Genomic DNA, 22,853 nt, shown 5'->3' with positions numbered 1-22,853 from the left:
TTATGATAGGCTGTTGTCTGTGTTTGCGCCACACTGATACCTGGTCGCGCCTGTGTTGTAAGAAATGAGGGGTCATCAATTTTGTTGCCCCTGACAGCAGCCCATCCATCTCTGTTCTACTACTAACGACTTCAAGAAAGGTTTGGCCCACTTCGTTTCCACTCTTGTAGTATGTTCTATTACGTTTAGAATAATTCTTTCAGCTACACACCGGCACACATGTTCCAAGATACTAATATGTTTTGCGTTCTGTGCCAGACAGTTCATTTCTCATTTTTGTTTCATCATTCTTCAGCATTCAGAAGGTTGATTTTGTCTCATCGTCTCTCTTTTCCCTTCCTCAAAGACATTTTCTTTACCAGAAACAGAGGGACACCATTGTTTCCTAAATGAATGACATACGTATCGTCACTACACTGCAGTTATGCAATGAGCTGACGAAAGTCATGGGATACCCCCTGATGTCGTGTTGGACCTCTTTTTGACCGGCGTAATTCAGCAACTCTAGGTGGCATGGACTCAGCAAGTCCTTGGAAGACCCCTGCAGGAATATTGAGCCATACTGCCTCTATAGCCGTCCATAATTGCGAAGATTTTGCCGGCGCAGAATTTTGTACACGAAATTAACTCTCGTTTATGTTCCATAAATGTCCGATGATCTGGGTCGATCTGGGTCACCAAATCATTCACTCGTGTTGTCCAAAATGTTCAAATCAAACGCGAACAGTTGTGGTCCAGGGACACGATGACGCGTCATCCCCAAAAATCCCGTCTTTGTTTGGAAGCATAAAGTTCATGAATAGCTGAAAATTTACCCGAACATATCCAGGACCCAGCCCATTCCATGTAAACACAGCCCACACCGTTATGGAGCCACCAGCAAATCGCACAGTACCTTGTTGACAATTTGGGTAAATGGGTTCGAGGGGTCTGCACCACACACAAACCCCACAATCAGATCCAAACAACTGAAATCGGGACTATCTGACAGGCCACGGTTTTCCAGTCGTCTAGCGTCTAACCGATATGGTCACGAGTCCAAGGGAGGAGATCCAGGCGATGTCCTGCTGTTAGCAAAGGAACTCGCGTCGGTTTTCTCCTGCCTTAAGGGCAGCCGGAAGTGGTCAAATCCAAAAAATTACGATTTTTTTTGCTACCGAAAATGAATTGTAACATTCCTCTTTAATGTAAACTTTGAATTATTGTTCTACTCACCCTAGATGTAGAGTTATTACCATTTTTTCCTACGCCTGCAGAGGAAATGGGCGGCCGCTGAATGCATCTAACACCCTCTCGTGACTTCCTGGCGAACTGCTTGAGATTTTCTCGGCCTGTTACGCATACAGCGCCTTATGTTACGCATACACCGAATGTGCAAGGGTTGGCTACATTGTTTTCTGTGACAAATATTACCCGTATTTCCTTACAGCTTACTCCTATTTTCCTCAGAATTTCGGACATCTTGCCCCATTTAATATTGTCGTACACTTTTGTTCTGGTTACAATGCCACGTTTTAGTAACCGTGTATATTAGAAGAGGAAGAACTAGGGAAAAGAAAATTAACACTAATACCAAGTTGCGATACTACAATGAATAAGAGCGCGGAACATCGTCTCTTTGCTGTTTACTGTTTCGAATTAGTTCAGTGTTGCGCCTGTTGTTGGTAGTATTATACTTCTTGTGTAAAGCGGGTAATATGCAGTATGTACAAGAATCAGGAGGGAACAATAAAACCAATTTTTCATGACTTAGCACAGCCAGAATTGTTACACAAATGTCTACACGGAAAGACGCAGAATCCTAATGAGAGCGTAAACAATTTGATTTGGAAAGTGATTCCTAAAAGGGTGTTTGTAAGCATAAAAACACTGCACTTTGGCATTTATGATGCAATAGCAACCTACAACCAAGGGAACAGTGTGAAGTGTGAAGTTCTGAAGGAATTAGGATTTACAGCTGGGGTGAACACTGTACGAGCACTAAGAAATATTGACAGAGAAAAGATAAGAGGAGCAGAAAGAAGAGAAAGGCATATGAAGTATGATGGAACAACAGGCCAGAAAAGCAGACAGAAGAGGAAGCTTTTGGAGGATGAAGAAGAAGACCCTGATAATCCATCCTATAGTGCAGGAATGTATTGAGAAACTTTGATAGCCTTTTCCCGTAAATTAGAATTTTTCGAATATAAGGAACATTTTCTCAAAATCCACTCAAGCTAGAGAGATGAACTTTTTATACAGCACTCCTAGTGGTCAAACTTACATTGTAACACAGCTATTTGGCAATATGTTCAGTAGTTTCATTTCGGTTTAATTATAAAGCAATTATTTGTAAAAAAATTTGGGGCATTAATAAAAAAAAATAATTGGAAGGAAACTAGAAAAGATACTCCAAAATCCCTCTGTCATAACTGCAATACTAAACCACTCTATATGTAAAAAAAATTCAAATTTTTCTATTTGGTAGTTTATCCATAAATGTTCCTCAAACTCAGTGATTTTAACATGGGCAGCATAGGCACCTCCGGCTCCCCTTAATCCATTAACGCCGTATTTCGCCGCTCTGTCCTAACGGAAAAGTTCATCACACGTCTCACGTTGATTTGAGCAGTGATTTCATGCAGTGTTGCTTGTGTGTTCGCATTGACAACTCTACGCAAACGCTATTGTTCTCGGTCGTTAAGTGAAGGCCGTCGGCCACTGCTTTGACCGTGGTGACAGGTAATGCCTGAAATGTATTAGTCTCAACACACTCTTGACACTTTGGATCTCGGAATATTGAATTCCACGCTTTCCGGAATTGAATGTCCGATGCGTCTAGCTACAACCACCATTCCGCGTTCACTGTCTGTTAATCGGCTTCGCTAGGCCTTGATCACGTCGGTACAGTTTTACATGAATCACCTCAGTAGAAATGACAGCTCCATCAAAGCACTGCCCTTTCATACCTTGCGTACGCGATACTATCGCCATCTGTGTTTGTGCTTATCGCTATCCCTTGAATTTTGTTATGTCAATGTACTGTAAACGTATGTCAGAGTGTCCATTTGGCCTGCTCCTGTATTGAATCATGCAGAATACACAGTGCAAAAGTAAAGATGTAAACAGAATGAATCTAATTAGTTCTTATTAGTTCCACTGCGCTCATAACGAACATCAAAAGAAAAATGAAACTTAGCTCCTCTCCGTCCATTAAGGAAGACAGAAGGAGAAGATGTATTTTGTTACGTATGACAAGAATGAAACAATTAAAATTTATCTGCATTAATATAATAATAACTCCATTCAGCGCTCAAGTGATACCAGCTCAACATATTACTTCAATTAGTACTGTACGTGTGTATTTTGCAGTTTCTCTTTGACTGTAAAATCGGTGGTCAGGGTAAAACTTGGGCACCACATGATATTTACAACAGTTGTGCTGGCAATCTCTGAAACTGGATTAATGTCAAAATCTTTCAGTGCTCTTTGGTAGTTCTTACGTTAAAGGGGCAGCACACAGATTATATAACAGACAGTTAGTATGGAATTCCAAAAACAAAGAATCTCTAGTATTCCGTCTGTCACGCAGCTACAGTTCCACTCGGAGAAGGGACAACTGTACCTGAATCGAGAATATAATACAACGTCTGTCCCGAAAACTGTAGTGGCCGTGAGGTTCTGGGCGCTACAGTCTGGAACCGAGCGACCGCTAAGGTCGCAGGTTCGAATCCTGCCTCGGGAATGGCTGTGTGTGATGTCCTTAGGTTAGTTAGGTTTAATTAGTTCTAAGTTCTAGGCCACTGATGACCTCAGAAGTTAAGTCGCATAGTGCTCAGAGCCATTTGAACCAATTTTTGAAACTTGTAATGAAAAAACAGATTATGTTGACTCCAGCACTTCAAAAGACCCAGGTTTGGAAACTTACCTGTCTTATGACAGTACACCGAGAGTAGCCTAAAATCACGTACGTGATCTCACTAGCTTTCTAAACATAAAGCTGAACTTCTAGTATCGTGCCTACAAGAATCTGAAGTGCTATCTCCAAATGTTTCAATTTACGTGAATGGGTAGAAGATATTCAAACCACTTTTTAGAACGCAAACCCATCATGTGGCATATATTAATGTAAAGGAATTACTGCAAGTTATTCGAGTTACTTATAATGCTGAAGAGTGGAGACTGATTACTGGCTCTTCTTTACAGAGTTTGGAAGCAGTACTTCTCTATTTTGGTAAAGAGCTTCCTCAAGCTCCAATTCAGTGTGCTGTTCATTCAGAAAAGACTTATGTAAATATGAAATGCATACTTAAAGATATCAAGTACAGCGAAGGTCAGCGGTAGGCTTGTGGTGACCGTAAGGGTGTTGCACTTTCACTAGTGACATAATTAGGTTTTACTGCTGGTTCTTATTTCATTTGTGATTAGGGCAGTGTGTTTCACAATACCAAAAGTGACTGGATTAAAAGAAGTTTACTGCAACCAGCGGAGAACATTCTACTCGAACAGCGAATTGATCACACCTCCATTTGTGCACGTAAAGTTAGATCTCATGAAAAATGTTGTAAAGAAATTGGCCTACCAAGGTGAGGGCTATAAACATTTGAAGGAAAAATTATTGCTATTGAGTAAATAATATGTCAAAGAGGTTCACATACTCTAGGACTTTTCAGAGACAAGCAATATGATGAAGTGTTACATGGCGATGGGAAGGCTATCTGGAACAAAAATGCTTGTTTCAGTTTCTTAGTAAACAAGTAAACACAATGTTACAAAACGGTTGTAGGTGAACTGCTATCATGTTATGAAAAGGTTGGTGTGTATGAAAATACACTGCCTTCATGCCACCGTCGACATCTTTTCTTAAAATTGAGGAGCATTTTCTGAGGAAAATGGCGAGCAATTTCATGCGGATATTGCAGTCATCAAGGATAGATATACAGGAACGTTGACAACTGCTGAACCATTGCCAGTGAAGCCCAAGAAGCAGCTTGTAAGCGACAGGCCATGCAGAAACTTTCACCCGGATTGTGGTTTGATCAAAAATTCTTGAAAATGTTAGTTTAAAGCATTAATGGTGTTAAAAGTATTTATAATACTGAATATGATAAACTACAGCGGTACCGTACCTAATATTACATTCCTTATTTATTAGTCTGTAAACTTACTGACAAGTCAGCATTGCCACTGTGTTTATTTTGCTAATTTTCTATTAGAAACGAAAACAGAAAGTGAACTGTGTTTGTATGTATGATCCTGGACAGTTTCTATACGCTGCGGGCAGCTGCTTCGTGATTCTACAACGGAGTTTTGTAAATGTCTCTATGGCAATGCCTCTTCGTAGGTCTATAGACTTCTATTGTTTCCCCCAACGGCCGTTTACACTTCTCAGTTGAAAGCTGCCAAAAGCGCTGCCAGGTGTCAGGGATTTCCTTAACCTGACGCATCTCAGTGTTTATGATGTATCTCGTGGTCTACATGTCATTCAATGACAATGAGCGGCATGTTTGGGCGATGATGATGAGGTCCCCTTACTCCGAGGAGCGTAGGGGACGATGCGGGAGACGCGCACCGCCATACTAGGCAAGGTCCTAGCGGAGGTGGTTTGCCATTGCCTTCCTCGGACCGTAATGAGGATGAATGATGATCATGATGAAGACGAAACACCAACACCCAATTCCTGACCCCGACGGGAATCGAAGCCGGGATCCCGTTCGCGGGAAGCGAGAAAGCTACCGCAAGACCATGTCTGCCAAAGGTGCTGCGAATAGAGTAAGTAGCACGTTATAACGTCATGTCTTCAAATGGCTCTGAGCACTATGGGACTTAACTGCTGTGGTCATCAGTCCCCTAGAACTTAGAACTACTTGAACCTAACTAACCTCAGGACATCACACACATCCATGCCCAAGGCAGGATTCGAACCTGCGATCGTAGCGGCCGCGTGGTTTCAGACTGTAGCACCTAGAACCGCTCGGCCACTACGGTCGGCACGTCATGTCTCCTGAACTATAATAGAGTGGTGGTTCTCACCCCAAGAACGACTGTTAATAATGTCTGTAAGGAACAGTTAACTTCACTGAAAATTCTTCAGTTTCTTTCCGTTTCATTCAGTAACCTTGAGGATTGATATTTACTTAATTTTATTGCTGCAAGTCATTTTATATATTTCAAATGATTTCTCACCTCATGGACTCACAGTTACCTACAAATGTCTCAGACTAAATGTTTATAGTTTCTACTGCCTCTTCAATAAATATGTATGCTAATGGTATAAAAGATGACACTTCTGATGATGGAACTACGTATTTCTTTCAGTGGATATTTTTCATCGTATTATGTCCAAATAAATACCGAAATTTTAAAGTCAAGTAATTTACAAAATCTGAATGAAAATTTCTTGCACAGTGATACTTGGGCACAGGACGTGGAGGTGAGCCAGAACTAGCGCGAAAGCATACAGTGGTAATCTCCGCTTGGTTCCCGTCGAATAGCTGTTCTGTAGGCGTGCGTTACATTACTTAATCAGACACGTGATACACCTCTGGCCAACCTAAAATACGCAGTTCACAAAGGACTAAAGCGATAGATATGATGGAACGGAAATTTTCTGATACTGACCTCCTTATAATTACCCTCCTCACTACCCTCCCCTCCACAACACCCCCCCCCCCCCTCAAAATTCCCTACATTCTCATCACTCTCACATTTTCGGCCAAACAATATGACGTTATAAACAACTATTCTGTAGAGACGGAGGGAATACAAATGGCGAATGAAATAAAAGCTTGAAACACGAGATAAGCTATCGTCCTTCAGACAACACAAAGAGTGGGAAAATCATGCATGAACAACGCACAAGAACTTAGCTGCTAGCAGTAGTTTCCCTAACTTGAGCCACAACATTGCTGCGTCAATTTTACGTCTCAGGATAATTAGTCAAGTAGAAAACGTTAACAAACCAGTAAGAGTTGCCAGGCTATCTTTTGCTACGCACATTACCACCGTGCCACATGTTGCTTCGTAGACGGCAGAGTTTCCTTTTCCTATGGACATTATTGGTGTATCATGCAGACGGAAACATGTGCAAATCATAGCTCACTAGACTACGCCAACTTCGAAAAAAAAAAAAGAATGGTATTAAGTAGGAGAGTACAACAGGTTTTTATTTTTAATTGTAAACTGTTCTAAGCATTCGGTTTTTTGAAGCTGCAAAAGAATTCTTGAAACAAAAGCTACATAGTTAAGTCCCATAGTGTTCAGAGCCATTTGAACCATTTGAACCACATAAATGAATGGATGCGTTCACTACCTTTTACTCGGTGACAAGAATGCTTGCGAATATTAATAACCTAATCTGTCAAACTTGGAAATGTGTTTCATCAAATTTCGTACCAACATAAAACGTCTGAAGAAGGGGAAGTGCAGATATTCCTTACGAGTCGCCTATTGCGCTGACTGGCGTTGAGAGACAGGTTCACCTTCCGCCGTTGCTACTGAGTCCCCATTCAGGAACTGTTAAGAGTATCGATACTGGCAGCGTGAACCGTAGCCGTGGACACAGAGCAGCGGCAGATGTCAATCATTTGCCCGGACGAGGTAAATATTTACTGAGGGAGGCATACGCCTTCGTTTATTTGGTCGCCAAATTTACGACTGAGGCAACCGCCGGGATGAAATGTAAATACGGCGGAGCATCGCGTACGCCGGAGTCCCCCAACAGCTGCTCACCGACCGCACTGTTTCCAAAGCAAACACCGCAGTCAGGCCCTCTGAGTCCTGTGTTCAGACCTGTGGCTCCCGCTCAAAGGCTGACGTGCGCAGTGCGCAGTGAGCATCCGGAGAGGTATATCGACTCTTCTAATGATTCACTTAATAAGTGTGAAGAAGAAAATGCTGTGGCTGAGCGGTTCTAGGCGCTTCAGTCTGGAACCGCGCTGCTGCTACGGTCGCAGGTTCGAATCCTGCCTCGGTCATGGATGTGTGTGACGTCCTTGGTTTAGTTATGTTTAAGTAGTTCTAAGTCTAGGTGACTGATGACCTCAGATGTTAAGTCCCATAGTGCTTAGAGCCATTTGGAGCAGAAAATAAACAAAGCTTCCGAAAGAAACTGCATTACTGACCTTGAATCCATCCTGCAATGCGACAGCCAAACGGTGATCACGTTTTAGGTAAAATCAATATATTAGTAGATCTGCTATACAGTTGTTAATTTTCTACGGGGTTTAGTACTCATGAATACACATTGTATCAATGTTTACGCAACATGGCGGAACAGTTGTGTGTTTCGTAAACAGTCATATAGTTCGTGTTCGTGAATACTGATCACAGACTCTTGATAACGCGCAAACCACAAAAATTGCAGATAGCGAACTGCAATATAACTTCAGCCGTGCTTCAGATAACAGACAGCGCCATGATCACTCTTACGAAATATGGGGGCGTCCCAGTCACAGTGGAGAACATTCCCTATCCACGTATGGCTGAAAACGAAGAAATAGTGTTTTACTGAAGAAAGAAATTTTCCAGTTTTATTTATTGCTGAAGCAAGCACATTGTCAAGAAAAATCACCTCAAAATAAAACTCCTCATGAGTGTGCATCTTCTACCTACACTCCAACAAATGTGCGTGGAAATGTATTCTCCAAGAGGTCGAAATCATAACGCACCACCAGTTAATCACATCTACATCTACATCTACATCCATACTCCGCAAGCCACCTGACGGTGTGTGGCGGAGGGTACCCTGAGTATATCGGTTCTCCCTTCTATTCCAGTCTCGTATTGTTCGTGGAAAGAAGGATTGTCGGTATGCCTCTGTGTGGGCTCTAATCTCTCTGATTTTATCCTCATGGTCTCTTCGCGAGATACACGTAGGAGGAAGCAATATACTGCTTGACTCTTCGGTGAAGGTATGTTCTCGAAACTTTAACAAAAGCCCGTACCGAGCTACTAAGCGTCTCTCCTGCAGAGTCTTCCACTGGAGTTTATCTGTCATCTCCGTAACGCTTTCGCGATTACTAAATGATCCTGTAACGAAGCGCGCTGCTCTCCGTTGGATGTTCTCTATCTCTTCTATCAACCCTATCTGGTACGGATCCCACACTGCTGAGCAGTATTGAAGAAGTGGGCGAACAATCGTACTGTAACCTACTTCCTTTGTTTTCGGATTGCATTTCCTTAGGATTCCTCCAATGAATCTCAGTCTGGCATCTGCTTTACCGACGATAAACTTTATATGATCATTCCAAAAATCACTCCTAAGGCGTACTCCCAGATAATTTATGGAATTAACTGCTTCCAGTTGCTGACCTGCTGCATTGTAGCTAAATGATAAGGGATCTATCTTTCTATGTATTCGCAGCACATTACACTTGCCTACATTGAGATTCAATTCCCATTCCCTGCACCCTGCGTCAATTCGTTGCAGATCCTCCTGCATTTCAGTACAATTTTCCATTGTTACAACCTCTCGATACACCACAGCATCATCTGCAAAAAGCCTCAGTGAACTTCCGATGCCATCCACCAGGTCATTTATGTATGTTGTGAATAGCAACGGTCCTATGACACTCCTCTGCGGCACACCTGAAATCACTCTTACTTCGGAAGACTTCTCTCCATTGAGAATGACATGCTGCGTTCTGTTATCTAGGAACTCCTCAATCCAATCACACAATTGGTCTGATAGTCCATATGCTCTTACTTTATTCATTAAACGACTGTGGGGGAACTGTATCGAACGCCTTGTGGAAGTCAAGAAACACGGCATCTACCTGTGAACCGGTGTGTATGGCCCTCTGAGTCTCGTGGACGAATAGCGCGAGCTGGGTTTCACATGACCGTCTTTTTCGAAACCCATGCTGATTCCTACAGAGTAGATTTCTAGTCTCCAGAAAAGTCATTATACTCGAACATTATACGTGTTCCAAAATTCTACAACTGATCGACGTTAGAGTTATAGGTCTATAATTCTGCACATCTGTTCGACGTCCCTTCTTGAAAACGGGGATGACCTGTGCCCTTTTCCAATCCTTTGGAACGCTACGCTCTTCTAGAGACCTACGGTACACCGCTGCAAGAAGGGGGGCAAGTTCCTTCGCGTACTCTGTGTAAAATCGAACTGGTATCCCATCAGGTCCAGCGGCCTTTCCTCTTTTGAGCGATTTTAATTGCTTCTCTATCCCTCTGTCGTCTATTTCGATATCTACCATTTTGTCATATGTGCGACAATCTAGAGAAGGAACTACTGTGCAGTCTTCCTCTGTGAAACAACTTTGGAAAAAGACATTTAGTATTTCGGCCTTTAGTCTGTCATCCTCTGTTTCACTACCATTTTAGTCACAGAGTGTCTGGACATTTTGTTTTGATCCACCTACCGCTTTGACATAAGATCAAAATTTCTTAGGATTTTCTGCCAAGTCAGTACATAGAACTTTACTTTCGAATTCATTGAACACCTCTCGCATAGCCCTCCTCACACTACATTTCGCTTCGCGTAATTTTTGCTTGTCTGCAAGGCTTTGGCTATGTTTATGTTTGCTGTGAAGTTCCCTTTGCTTCCGCAGCAGTTTTCTAACTCGGTTGTTGTACCACGGTGGCTCTTTTCCATCTCTTACGATCTTGCTTGGCACATACTCATCTAACGCATAATGTACGATGGTTTTGAACTTTGTCCACTGATCCTCAACACTATCTGTACGTGAGACAAAACTTTTGTGTTGAGCCGTCAGGTACTCTGAAATCTGCTTTTTGTCACTTTTGCTAAACAGAAAAATCTTCCTACCCTTTTTAATATTTCTATTTACGGCTGAAATCATCGATGCCGTAACCGGTTTATGATCGCTGATTCCCTGTTCTGCGTTAACTGTTTCAAATAGTTCGGGTCTGTTTGTCAGTAGAAGGTCTAATATGTTATCGCCACGAGTCAGTTCTCTGTTTAACTGCTCAAGGTAGTTTTCAGATAAAGCACTTAAAAAAATTTCACTGGATTCTTTGCCCCTGCCACCCGTTATGAACGTTTGAGTCTCCCAGTCTATATCCGGCAAATTAAAATCTCCACCCAGAACTATAACATGGTGGGGAAATCTACTCGAAATATTTTCCAAATTATCCTTCAGGTGCTCAGCCACAACAGCTGCTGAGCCAGGGGGACTATAGAGACATCCAATTACCATGTCTGAGTCTGCTTTAACCGTGACCTTCACCCAAATCATTTCACATTTCGGATCTCCGTCAATTTCCTTCGATACTATTGCACTTCTTATAGCTATAAACACGCCTCCCCCTTCACTGTCCAGCCTGTCTCTGCGGTATACATTCCAATCTGAGTTTAGGATTTCATTACTGTTTACGTCTGGTTTCAGCCAACTTTCTGTCCCTAGTACTATATGGGCGTTGTGACCGTTTATTAATGAGAGCAGTTCTGGGACCTTTCTATAGACGCTCCTGCAGTTTACTATTAGCACATTAATATTGTTATTCTCTGCTGCATTTTGCCTACTCCTACCTTGCCGTGTCTCAGGAAATCTATCACTTTCGAAACAAACGCATCCTCTCGAAATTCCTTCAACGCTACGTCTATGTGAAACGCATGTACAGCGTTTCCCAAAATAATGCATACACTTTTTAAAACTTAATATCTCTTTAATTAAAAGAGACAGAAATAAAAAGTTTTTGTTGCCGTATCCTTTAAGGTGTAACTACAGAACGTACTTCATCAAAAGACCGTCTTCTATCGAAATTCATCGTTGATAACGACTGAGGACAGAGCAACATACTAACAGCGTTGTTTTCAGCGGAACAGCATCGCAGGTCTGCTCATTTCACTCTCTCAGATCAACCAGTGTTTCTGGCTTTTGCTGCCTGCAGTGTCCTTGACAGTACTCCAAAGACAGTCCAAATTATTTAAATCCGGTGACAGAGCTGGATACTCCACAGCACTTCCTCTTCGTCCTATACATTTCGAAGGGAACGCGCGACTGAGAAATTCTCTCAAGTCAAATTGAAAGTGACGTGGCGCCCGATACTGTTGAATGTAGCAATATACATTGCCAAAAGTATCATTAAGACCTGGAGTTATCACGTGTAACATTTCTAGGGAATAGTCAGCTGTGGCAGTCACTTCAAAGATGTACGGCCGATTAATCGTTTAGCCGAAAGACCACACCAAAGTGATATCCCTGATAGATTAACACGCCATTCTTCATTTACGTATAGATTTCCGATAGCCCATTACACGCGATTACGGTGGTTGATTGTTCCGTTAATACTAATAGTCACCTCATCCGAGCAAGATTTAGAGTTTGGAAACGTTCATTTTCATCACACACGTTGATGAACAACTTAGAAAATTTCGTTCACCTATCGAGATCTTCCAGCACAAAGAAGTGCTGGAACGTAAGTATTCCATATCTGAGACCACAAAATCCTGTGAACACTGGTTTTGCTGAGCCCATTCTCACGAGAGCATTGCATCACTGAATTTTTCAATGACCGCGAGTACGCTTGAATCACTTGCGTCAACACTTTCATTTTCCATTGACCATCTCTTTCTACCACTACAGCTTTCTTCACATCATGCAGCGTTCCACTGACTTCAAACTCGTCTAGGATTCTTGTAATTGTTAAGCGTGTAAGTGGTGCGTTTCGTATTAAGCTCCCCTAACCTTACTGTATTTCACTAAAATTCTCTGTCTGTTAGTAACACTTTAGTACCCAGTTCCGTTCTGCAAACGATATCACATCTATATCTACATCTACATAGATACTCCGCAACCCACCTGACGGTGTGTGGCGGAGGGTACTTTGAGTACCTCTATCGATTCTCCCTTCTATTCCAGTCTCGTAGTTCGTGGAAAAAAGGATTGTCGGTATGCCTCTGTGTGGGCTCTAATCTCTCTGATTTTATCCTCATGGTCTCTTCGCGAGATATACGTAGGAGGGAGCAATATACTGCTTGACTCCTCGGTGAAGGTATGTTCTCGAAACTTCAACAAAAGCCTGTACCGAGCTACTGAGCGTCTCTCCTGCAGAGTCTTCCACTCGAGTTTATCTACAATCGCCGTAACGCTTTCGCGATTACTAAATGACCCAGTAACGAAGCGCGCTGCTCTCCTTTGGATCTTCTCTATCTCTTCTATCAACCCTATCTGGTACGGATCCCACACTGCTGAGCAGTATTGAAGCAGTGGGCGAACAATCGTACTGTAACCTACTTCCTTTGTTTTCGGATTGCATTTCCTTAGGATTCCTCCAATGAATCTCAGTCTGGCATCTGCTTTACCGACGATAAACTTTATATGATCATTCCAAAAATCACTCCTAAGGCGTACTCCCAGATAATTTATGGAATTAACTGCTTCCAGTTGTGTGGGTACGTCCCTGTTGGACAGTTAACTGAATGTACCACGGATGGTTGACGCTTCATAAAATAGAAAAGTACCTTCAGCATGGCAATGTCACAGACCAACTGCAGAATCCTCTTATTATATTCCCCCTCTCCCTCTCTCTCTCTCTCTCTCTCTCTCTCTCTCCCGCACACACACACCCACACACACGCACGTAAATGCACACACACACACACACACACACACACACACACACACACACACACACACGCACGCACACGCACGTAAACACACCCACACACACACACACACACACACACACACACACACACACACACACAATCTACTCCCCCCCCCTCTCCGACCACCGCCCCCCTACACACACACGCATACACTTCAGATAAGTAACTCTTACCACAAACGTGCTAAGTAAATACGTGTGTATGTGTTTAAAGCGGCAGTAGAGTACACTACAAGAACTGCTAGAAACAGAAGACACAGAGAACGATGCAGACAAAAAGAGAGAATGGAAATGGAAAAAGGTGCAGATCGGTCGGTCTCATTACTGGAAGAACAATCACATAGCAATTAAGTGTGAGGACGTCGATGTTGAGTACTCGGTTTGGCGATAGTTACTTACGTGGTCCGTCGTTGCGTTACCCTCTGCTTTTGTATGCGGTTTCCTTACGGCAGAATGCTACCGCATCATGATTCAGTTTTCCTGCCGTTACGGACGCAATTAAGTGCTGAAGTAATGTCTACGCCGAGTGCGATTTTGTGCTGTTTGCAGTGCTTTAAAGTGGGAAGATGCGAGTAAAGCAATTCCTTTTTTACTTATCAACGGATGTCAAGAAAGTTTATACCTGAAGAGGGAATGACCAATCGTCTGCGCCCAGAGCTTCCATCACCCAGCATCTACGGACGAGAGTTCTCTCACTGATCAGTAAAAAACCACGGTGCAATAACAGCAATCGTAAATCGTGGTAGGTATGAGCAGAAATGAAGAGGTCGGCGGGAGATAGTGGAAAACCGAAGCATAGAAGTTGTTACATTACAGTGATTATGGTCCCTTGCTTTTTAGAGAGAACTGACTGATTGACACGATCGCCAGTGGAGAAGGTGGAGCTAGCTGGTGCATACGGAGGCCTTATCTCCTATGAAACTGTTTGACATAGGATTCCATCCTCAGTTCATTTTTCTCCTAAGTACCAAAAAACAGTGGAGATTTTAGAGGGTCCCAAGAGAAAAATAAACACTAGATGGAGACCTGAGCCCGAAACCATCATCCATTAAGGGAATTGAGCATTGCAATCGTAGGTGTCAGAGCTAGGTCTGTCTGCGCCACTGGCGATCCTGGCAATCAGTCGTGAATACCATCGTTGTATGGTCGACGTGTTCATTCTCCATAAAGAGAAGGGAAAAAAAGGGACGGAGAAGTGAAAGATGCGTCATACCTCAGAACCAGTAATTAGGCATTGAATGGAGACAGTTATTGGGGTGCCGTCTAGCTAATAGAAAAGTTTCTTACAAACAAGTGAAACTTTTTCTTCAACTGTCTACCCAAACTTTACCGCAGTAATGAAGGAGTTTCCTATCCTCAGTTTGTCCCTCACTACAACTCCTCAGAGGCTCTATGAAGTTACCTTCCACCAGGAATGTGTGTGCACTCAACGACTGTGATATGGCTTTCACATGATAGAGCACAGCAATCAGTCGTGGTTTTCTTTCAGGTTTTATTAGGCAAATCTATATTTCGGTTAGTGCCTGGCCATTATCAGTGCACTATTTTATGGTGCCAATACATGTTCTACTACTTCAGACTACTGTTGTTCGGACTTCTGTCACAGTTCATTCAAGACTCAAGAGTCTGTCAATATCGTTTTATAAAACCCTGCATAAAAACTTAAAGAGTTCTGGTGTCGTTTTCAAAAGCACTCTTAGTTGTCCGCAAGGGAATGCATAAGAAAATTTATGAGTTCAACTAAAATTTGCAACAAACAGCATAGCTGTATCTACGAGGTGTTCAAAAGTCTCTCCGCAGTGCCGTACGATTGTTAGCCGCGCGTGCCGTATGCCGCATGAATATACCGAAACGAAACTCAGTAAAATACGAGTTATTAATTTATTGAATATTCATTTTTACTTCTAAATTTTCACATTAAATTTTGAAAGTGTCCCCCCTGTTGTTGAATACACAATTCAATCCGTCTAATCATGTTTCCAAACACAAGATGTAACATCTCCTCTCTAACAGAAGCAGTGAAAGTGGATATTGCAGTTTTCTGTTCATCGATGGATTTAGGTCGGTTTTTATAGACAGTTGCTTTCGCTTCACCCCAGAAGAAAAAGTCAGATGGTGTTAGGTCAGGCGATCGTGGACCCCAAACTTCCTGTGAAATTTTGCGATCACCAAAATCATCAGCAAGCAGTGACATTGAAACGTGAGCTGTATGCGGGGTTGCACCATCTTGTTGAAAATAACCGTTCAGTATTTCACTTAACACAAGTTCTCCTGTGAATGGGTACAGAATATCGCTGCAGTATCGTTGTGCGTTTATTGTTTCGTTGAAAAATATGGGACCCACAATCCGACGTCTAGAAATTGCAATCCAAACTCCTGTTTTCACAGAATGAAGTTGTTCCTCATGAATACACAATGGATTTGCAGTATTCCACATACGAGAATTTTGCGAGTTCATGTATCCGGATAAATGAAACCACGCCTCATCAGTGAAAAACGTTTCATTAAGAATATCCCTTCCATTTTGTTGAACGACATTTTTGAACCATCGACAATAATGCAGTCTCTTCCCATGATCAGTATTTTTCAGTTCTTGCACGACTGTCACTTTGTATGGGAAAAGTTCTAACTTTTTCCTTACAGCTGTGTTGGCCGTTCCGACACTAACATCGATTTGGTTCAAATGGCTCTGAGCACTATGGGACTTAACTTCTATGGTCATCAGTCCCCTAGAACTTAGAACTACTTAAACCTAACTAACCTAAGGACATCACACAACACCCAGCCATCACGAGGCAGAGAAAATCCCTGACCCCGCCGGGAATCGAACCCGGGAACCCGGGCGTGGCAAGCGAGAACGCTACCGCACGACCACGAGATACGGGCTAACATCGATTTCCTGGGCGAGTTTTCTTACTGACTTGTGCGGACTCGTGGACGTTTTATCGGAAATATCGAGTAGTTTTTATCCTCAGACGAAACGCTAGGACGACCACTTCTCACTGCATTTGTCACTGAACCCGTACTTCGAAATTTGTTAGTCAAATTTCGCACAGTATCGCGATGGGAAGTGTTGTCTCCGGGAAAACCGAATTAAATGTTTGACAAACTGAAACTGTGTATTTACCGCCAGCTTTGAACACTTGTTCGACTAAAAACACACGTTCTTCAATGGTTAGCAGTTTAATAGTGACAAAAACGAAAGAAACAAAGGAATAATCTTAAAAGTTCACGTCAGCACGTAACGACACACACCAACGAAACTACTGACGCTGGCTGAGATAAACGAAGCAGTGGAATGTTGGGAGAGTCCACTTGAAGGGAAGTTACCCAGGCCGGTGAACAATCGTACGGCACCTTCGGCTAACGATCATACGGCACTGCGGAGAGACATTTTCAAAACCTCGTATTATATTTTCTAACAAATAATGTTTTGTAATCAGGCGAAGACAATATGTAGAATTTTAGAACATGTTTTTTGTTCGCGTATCATGACGTTTCTGGAAACCCAGAATCTACTCTGTAGGAATCAACATGGATTCCGGAAACAGCGATCGTGTGAGACACAACTCGTTTTATTTGTTGATGAGACCCAGAAAATATTAGATACAGTCTCCCAGGTAGATGCTATTTTCCTTGACTTGCGGGAGGCGTTCGATACAGTTCCGCATTGTCGCCTGATAAACAAAGTAAGAGCCTACGGGATATCAGACCAGCTGTCTGGCTGGATTGAAGAGTTTTTAGCAAACAGAACACAGCATATTGTTCTCAATGGAGAGACGTCTACAGACGTTAAGGTAACCTCTGGCGTGCCACAGGGGAGTGTTATGGGACCATTGCTTTTCACAATATATATAAATGACCTAGTAGATAGTGTCGGAAGTTCCATGCGGCTTTACGCGGATGATGCTGTAGTATACAGAGAAGTTGGAGCATTAGAAAATTGTAGTGAAATGCAGGAAGGTCTGCAGCGGATAGGCACTTGCTGCAGGGAGTGGCAATTGAGCCTTAACATAGACAAATGTAATGTATTGCGAATACATAGAAAGAAGGATCCTTTATTGTACGATTATATGATAGCGGAACAAACACTGGTAGCAGTTACTTCTGTAAAATATCTGGGAATATGCGCGCGGAATGATTTGAAGTGGAATGATCATATAAAATTAATTGTTGGTAAGGCGGGTGCCAGGTTGAGATTCATTGGGAGAGTCCTTAGAAAATGTAGTCCATCAACAAAGGAGGTTGCTCATCAGTGTGGGATCCGTACCAGGTCGGGTTGACGGAGCAGGTAGAGAAGATCCAAAGAAGAGCGGCGCGTTTCGTCACAGGGTTATTTGGTAAGCGTGATAGCGTTACGGAGATGTTTAACAAACTCAAGTGGCAGACTCTGCAAGAAAGGCGCGCTGCAGCGCGGTGTAGCTTGCTGGCCAGGTTTCGAGAGGGTGCGTTTCTGGATGAGGTATCGAATATATTGCTTCCCCCTAGTTATACCTCCCGAGGAGATCGCGAATGTAAAATTAGAGAGATTCGAGTGCGCACGGAGGCTTTCCGGCAGTCGTTCTTCCCGCGAACCGTACTGGAACAGGAAAGAGAGGTAATGACAGTTGCACGTAAAGTGCAATCCACCACACACTGTTGGGTGGGTTCCGGAGTATAAATGTAGATGTAGATGTAGATGTAGATGATCTCACTGTATTTCAATAGTTCTTGATATGCCCAGTATTTTCAGGACCGCTGAACCTGTCACTCCACACGTTCACTATTATTGCACGTAGGGAAATACTGAGCAGTAGTATTGATGGTTTAGGTGCTTATTGGGGCCACAGTTGAGGAGACCCTAACCACGGTGGTAGAAGGTCGTGCATGCAAGGTGGAGGGCGTGCGCATGCAGGGGCTCTGCGCGGGGGCGAGTACTCACTGCGGGCGCCGTTGGAGACGAGGTGCAGCAGCTCGCGGTACTGCTGCGGCGTGGCCGTGTCCTCGTTGAAGGAGCGCGCCAGCGGCGTCGAGTTGAGCGCGCTGTAGACGGCGCTCAGCGTGAAGTGGCACATGGAGTTGCCGCGCGGTGACGACACGTCGTTGTTGTGGAAGAGCAGCGCGGTGACGCGCCAGCCGAACGTGTGCAGGATGTGGCGCAGGGCCTCGCCCACCAGGCTGAACGAGCCCATCATGCGCGTCAGCGTCGGGTAGTGCACCGGCTTGTGGCGGAACGCGTCCACCTGCGCCCCAGTCGTCAGCACCGGGATGCCCCAGGCGCCGGCGTACCGCGCCACCGGCGCGATCACGTAGTCGCACACCGGGCCCAGGAACGCATCTGCCGGCCGCCACGCGCAGTCAGCGCCGGCTAGCTCAGCAGGAAAGGCGGGCAGCGGCGCGCCGCGGGGCTCTGGCAGGTCGCACGCATCTAACCTAGGCCCGCCCCCAGTACCTCCTTCCCATACGCCGAACGAGAGTTCGATACGTGACACTTTAACCCGTCAGGAGGACAGGGGCTGTCAGTCGCCTCTCAACGTAACTACACTACTGGTCATTAAAATTACTACACCACGAAGATGACGTGCTACAGACAGGACAGGAAGAAGATGCTGTGGTATGCAAATGAATAGCTTTTCAGAGCATTCACACAAGGTTGGCGCCGGTGGCGACATCTACAACGTGCTGACATGAGGAAAGTTTCCGACCGGTTTCTCATATACAGTAGTTGACCAGCGTTGCCTGGTGAAACGTTGTTGTGATGCCTCGTGTAAGGAGGACAGATGCGTACCATCACGTTTCCGACTTTGATAAAGGTCGGATTGTAGCCTATCGCGATTGTGGATTATCGTATCGCGACATTGTTGCTCGCGTAGGTCGACATCCAATGACTGTTAGCAAATATGGAATCGGTGGGTTCTGGAGGGTAATACGCAACGCCGTACTGGATCCGAACGGCCTCGTATCACAAGCAGTCGAGATGACAGGCATCTTATCCGCACGGCTGTAACGGATCGTGCAGCCACGTCTCGATCCCTGAGTCAACAGATGGGGACGTTTGCAAGACAACAACCATCTGCACGAACAGTTCGACGACGTTTGCGGCAGCATCGACTATCGGCGCGGAGATCATGGCTGCGGTTACTCTGGACCAGGGGTCTCCAAACTTTTTAGTCCGCGGGCCACATTGACTCATCCACGAAATCATAAGGGCCAAGATCTACCTGGTAGGATTAAAGCACCCTAGCACTCCATGATCACCGTAATGTACGGCTAAAGGAAAGATGAAATTGCAAAAATCTAGGGTTGTGGGAATAGCTAACACTGAAACGAACTACGATTCTTATTTAATTACATAATTTTTATTGGTGGACGTACCTGACCGAATTTGTGGTGTATTTTGTTCTGGCGAATTTCACCAACAAAAAAGTATGTCACTGCACATTCTTCACCAAAGCGTCCTGCAAAGTTAACGAAATCTCAAAATCTTTGTTAGAAACACTATTACTGCAAGATGAAGAGGTAGAGAATATCAACGCACTGTTATTTCAAGCGGCGCAATAATAAGTTTAGGTATGTTGTCTTGTAGCGAGTAGCAGAGCCAGAGCATATATTAGATAGTTCTATGCGTGATTGTGTCCGACAATGTCGCCGTGTATTGGTCGGGATAGGCCTCGAAACTCAATTGTTGGCAGTATAGGTACCACCTCAAATATTTTTCGGGCCGGATACCGCGGATGTCCCTCGCGGGCCGGTTTCGCCGCCGGCCTTAGTTTGGAGACCCCTGCTCTAGACGCTGAACCACAGACAAGAGCACCTGCGATGGTGTACTCGACCACAAACCTGGGTCCACGAATAACAAAACGTCATTTTTTCGGATGAATCCCAGTCCTGTTACAGCATCATGATGGTCGCATCCGTGTTTGGCGACATCGCGGTGAACGCACGTTGGAAGCGTGTATTCGTCATCGCTATATTGGCGTATCACCAGGCGTGATGATATGGGGTGCCATTGGTTATAAGTCTCGGTCACCTCTTGTTCGCATTGACGGCACTTTGAATAGTGGACGTTACATTTCAGATGTTTTAGGATCCGTGGCTCTACCCTTCATTCGATCCCTGCGAAACACTACATTTCAGCAGGATAATGCACGACCGCATGTTGCAGGTCCTGTACGGTCCTTCCTGGACACAGAAAATGTTCGACTGCTTGCCTGGCCAGCACATCCTCCAGATCTCTCATCAATTGAAAACCTCTGGTCAATGGTGGCTGAGCAACTGGCTCGTCACAATACGCCAGTCACTACTCTTGATGAACTGTGGTATCGTGTTGAAGCTGCATGGGCAGTTGTAACTGTACACGCCATCCATGCTCTGACTAAATGCCCAGGCGTATCAATGCCGTTATTACGGCCAGACGTGGTTGTTCTGGGTACTGATTTCTCAGGATCTATGCACCCAAATAGCGTGAAAAAGTGATCACATGTCAGTACTAGTATAATATATTTGTCCAATGAATACTCGTTTATCATCTGCATTTCTTCTTGGTGTAGCAATTTTAATGGCCAGTAGTGTAAATGTAACTCATTTCGCACAAATAGACAAAGAGATTCATTACGTTCCTGGCGGATTAAAAATGTGTTTTGGACTTGGACTCGTACATGCGGCCTGTGCCTTTCGTGGCCAAGTGTTCTACCTACTGAGCTACCCCAACACGACTCACGATTGATACTCACAGCTGTTCCTCCACTGTTACCTCATCTCATACTTTCCATACTTTTCCAAAGTTCTGCAGCGTAACTTGTGGGAACAGCACTCCTGGAAAAAGGATATTGTGGAGACATTTCTTAGCCACACTCTACAGGACTCTCAGTAGAATAAATTTTCACTCTACCAGCGGAGCGTAAAGTGATTTGAACAAGATGGGGTGCTGACAAATGTAAAGCTGTCAGGGTGGATCAGTACCATTTTGGTCACAGTGTGTCTGGACATTTTGTTTTGATCCACCTACCGCTTTGATATAAGACCAAAATTTCTTAGGATTTCCTACCAAGTCAGTACATAGTTCTTTACTTTCGAATTCATTGATCGCCTCTCCAATAGCCCTCCTCACACTACCTTTCGCTTTGCGTAATTTTTGTTTGTCTGCAAGGTTTTGGCTATGTTTATGTTTGCTGTGAAGTTCCCTTTGCTTCCGCAGCAGTTTTCTAACTCGGTTGTAGTACCACGGTGGCTCTTTTCCATCTGTTACGATATTGGTTGGCACATACTCGTCTAACGCATATTGTACGATGGTTTTGAACTTTGTCCACTGATCCTCAGCACTATCTGTACTTGAGACAAAAGTTTTGTGTTGAGCCGTCTGGTACTCTGTAATCTGCTTTTTGTCACTTTTGCTAAACAGACAAATCTTCTTACCTTTTTTAATATTTCTATTTACAGCTGAAATCATCGATGCAGTAACCGCTTTATGAACGCTGATTCCCTGTTCTGCGTTAACTGTTTCAAATAGTTCGGGTCTGTTTGTCACCAGAAGGTCTAATATGTTATCGCCATGAGTCGGTTTTGATGAGTGATTTTACGAGTATCAAAATAATATGACGGAAAAAAGAGTCACAGCACCAACAAAGAGTTGTGCGGCGTAAGTGACAGCTGGTAGGCGTGTTTCTACATCTGAAACATGATTCCTATCGAGCGAGGTGGCGCATTGGTTAGCACACTGGACTCGCATTCGGGAGGACGACGGTTCAATCCCGCGTCCGGCCATCCTGATTTAGGTTTCCCATGATTTCCCTAAATCTCTCCAGGCAAATGCCGAGATGGTTCCTTTGAAAGGGCACGGCCGACTTCCTTCCCCGTCCTTCCCTAATCCAATGAGACCGATGACCTCGCTGTTTGGTCTTTTCCCCCAAAACAATCCAAATCCATGATTCCTATTTAAATTTGGCGCCATCAGCATAAAGATGGCGCTGGTAGCGCCACTGTGCGAATGTATACCAGATTTGATTGAAATACACGCTGTAACTGCCTTGAGCGTTAGTTACCTTTGAGATTTGACGTAGCGAGTTGATGTTGGTTAAGAATGCCTTTAAGGTGACAAAGACGCCACGATCAACACCTCACTAAGTTTGAACGAGGTGTGTAATAGTGTTACGAGAAGCTGGATGTTCCTTCTGCAGTACAACAGAAACCCTCAGTAGGAATGCAGCCGATCTACGTGATTGCTGGTAGCGCTGGTCTCGAGAATGTACGCTCGTAAGAAGATCGGTCTCCGGCACCAGCGAAAGGAAAGACCACGAGTTCGGCGT

The 22,853-nt window shown here is 44.0% G+C and overlaps 1 protein-coding gene across 2 annotated transcripts in view; it reads right to left on the bottom strand.

Annotated features, from left to right (window-relative positions):
• The window catches only part of LOC124795224 (atrial natriuretic peptide receptor 1-like), a 1,189,640-nt gene that overhangs the window by 992,888 nt on the left and 173,899 nt on the right, over positions 1-22,853 (bottom strand). For both annotated transcript variants that reach the window (XM_047259145.1, XM_047259146.1), the window contains exon 2: positions 18,491-18,886. In XM_047259145.1, coding sequence (XP_047115101.1) covers positions 18,491-18,743 — 253 coding nt within the window. In that variant the 5' untranslated portion in view covers positions 18,744-18,886. The remainder of the gene's footprint in view (positions 1-18,490; positions 18,887-22,853) is intronic.

Source organism: Schistocerca piceifrons, chromosome 4, assembly GCF_021461385.2.
Source record: "Schistocerca piceifrons isolate TAMUIC-IGC-003096 chromosome 4, iqSchPice1.1, whole genome shotgun sequence".
Classification (NCBI taxonomy): Eukaryota; Metazoa; Arthropoda; class Insecta; order Orthoptera; family Acrididae; genus Schistocerca; species Schistocerca piceifrons.
Note: the sequence above shows the minus strand (reverse complement) of the source record. Positions and strands in the feature narration are given on the sequence as shown.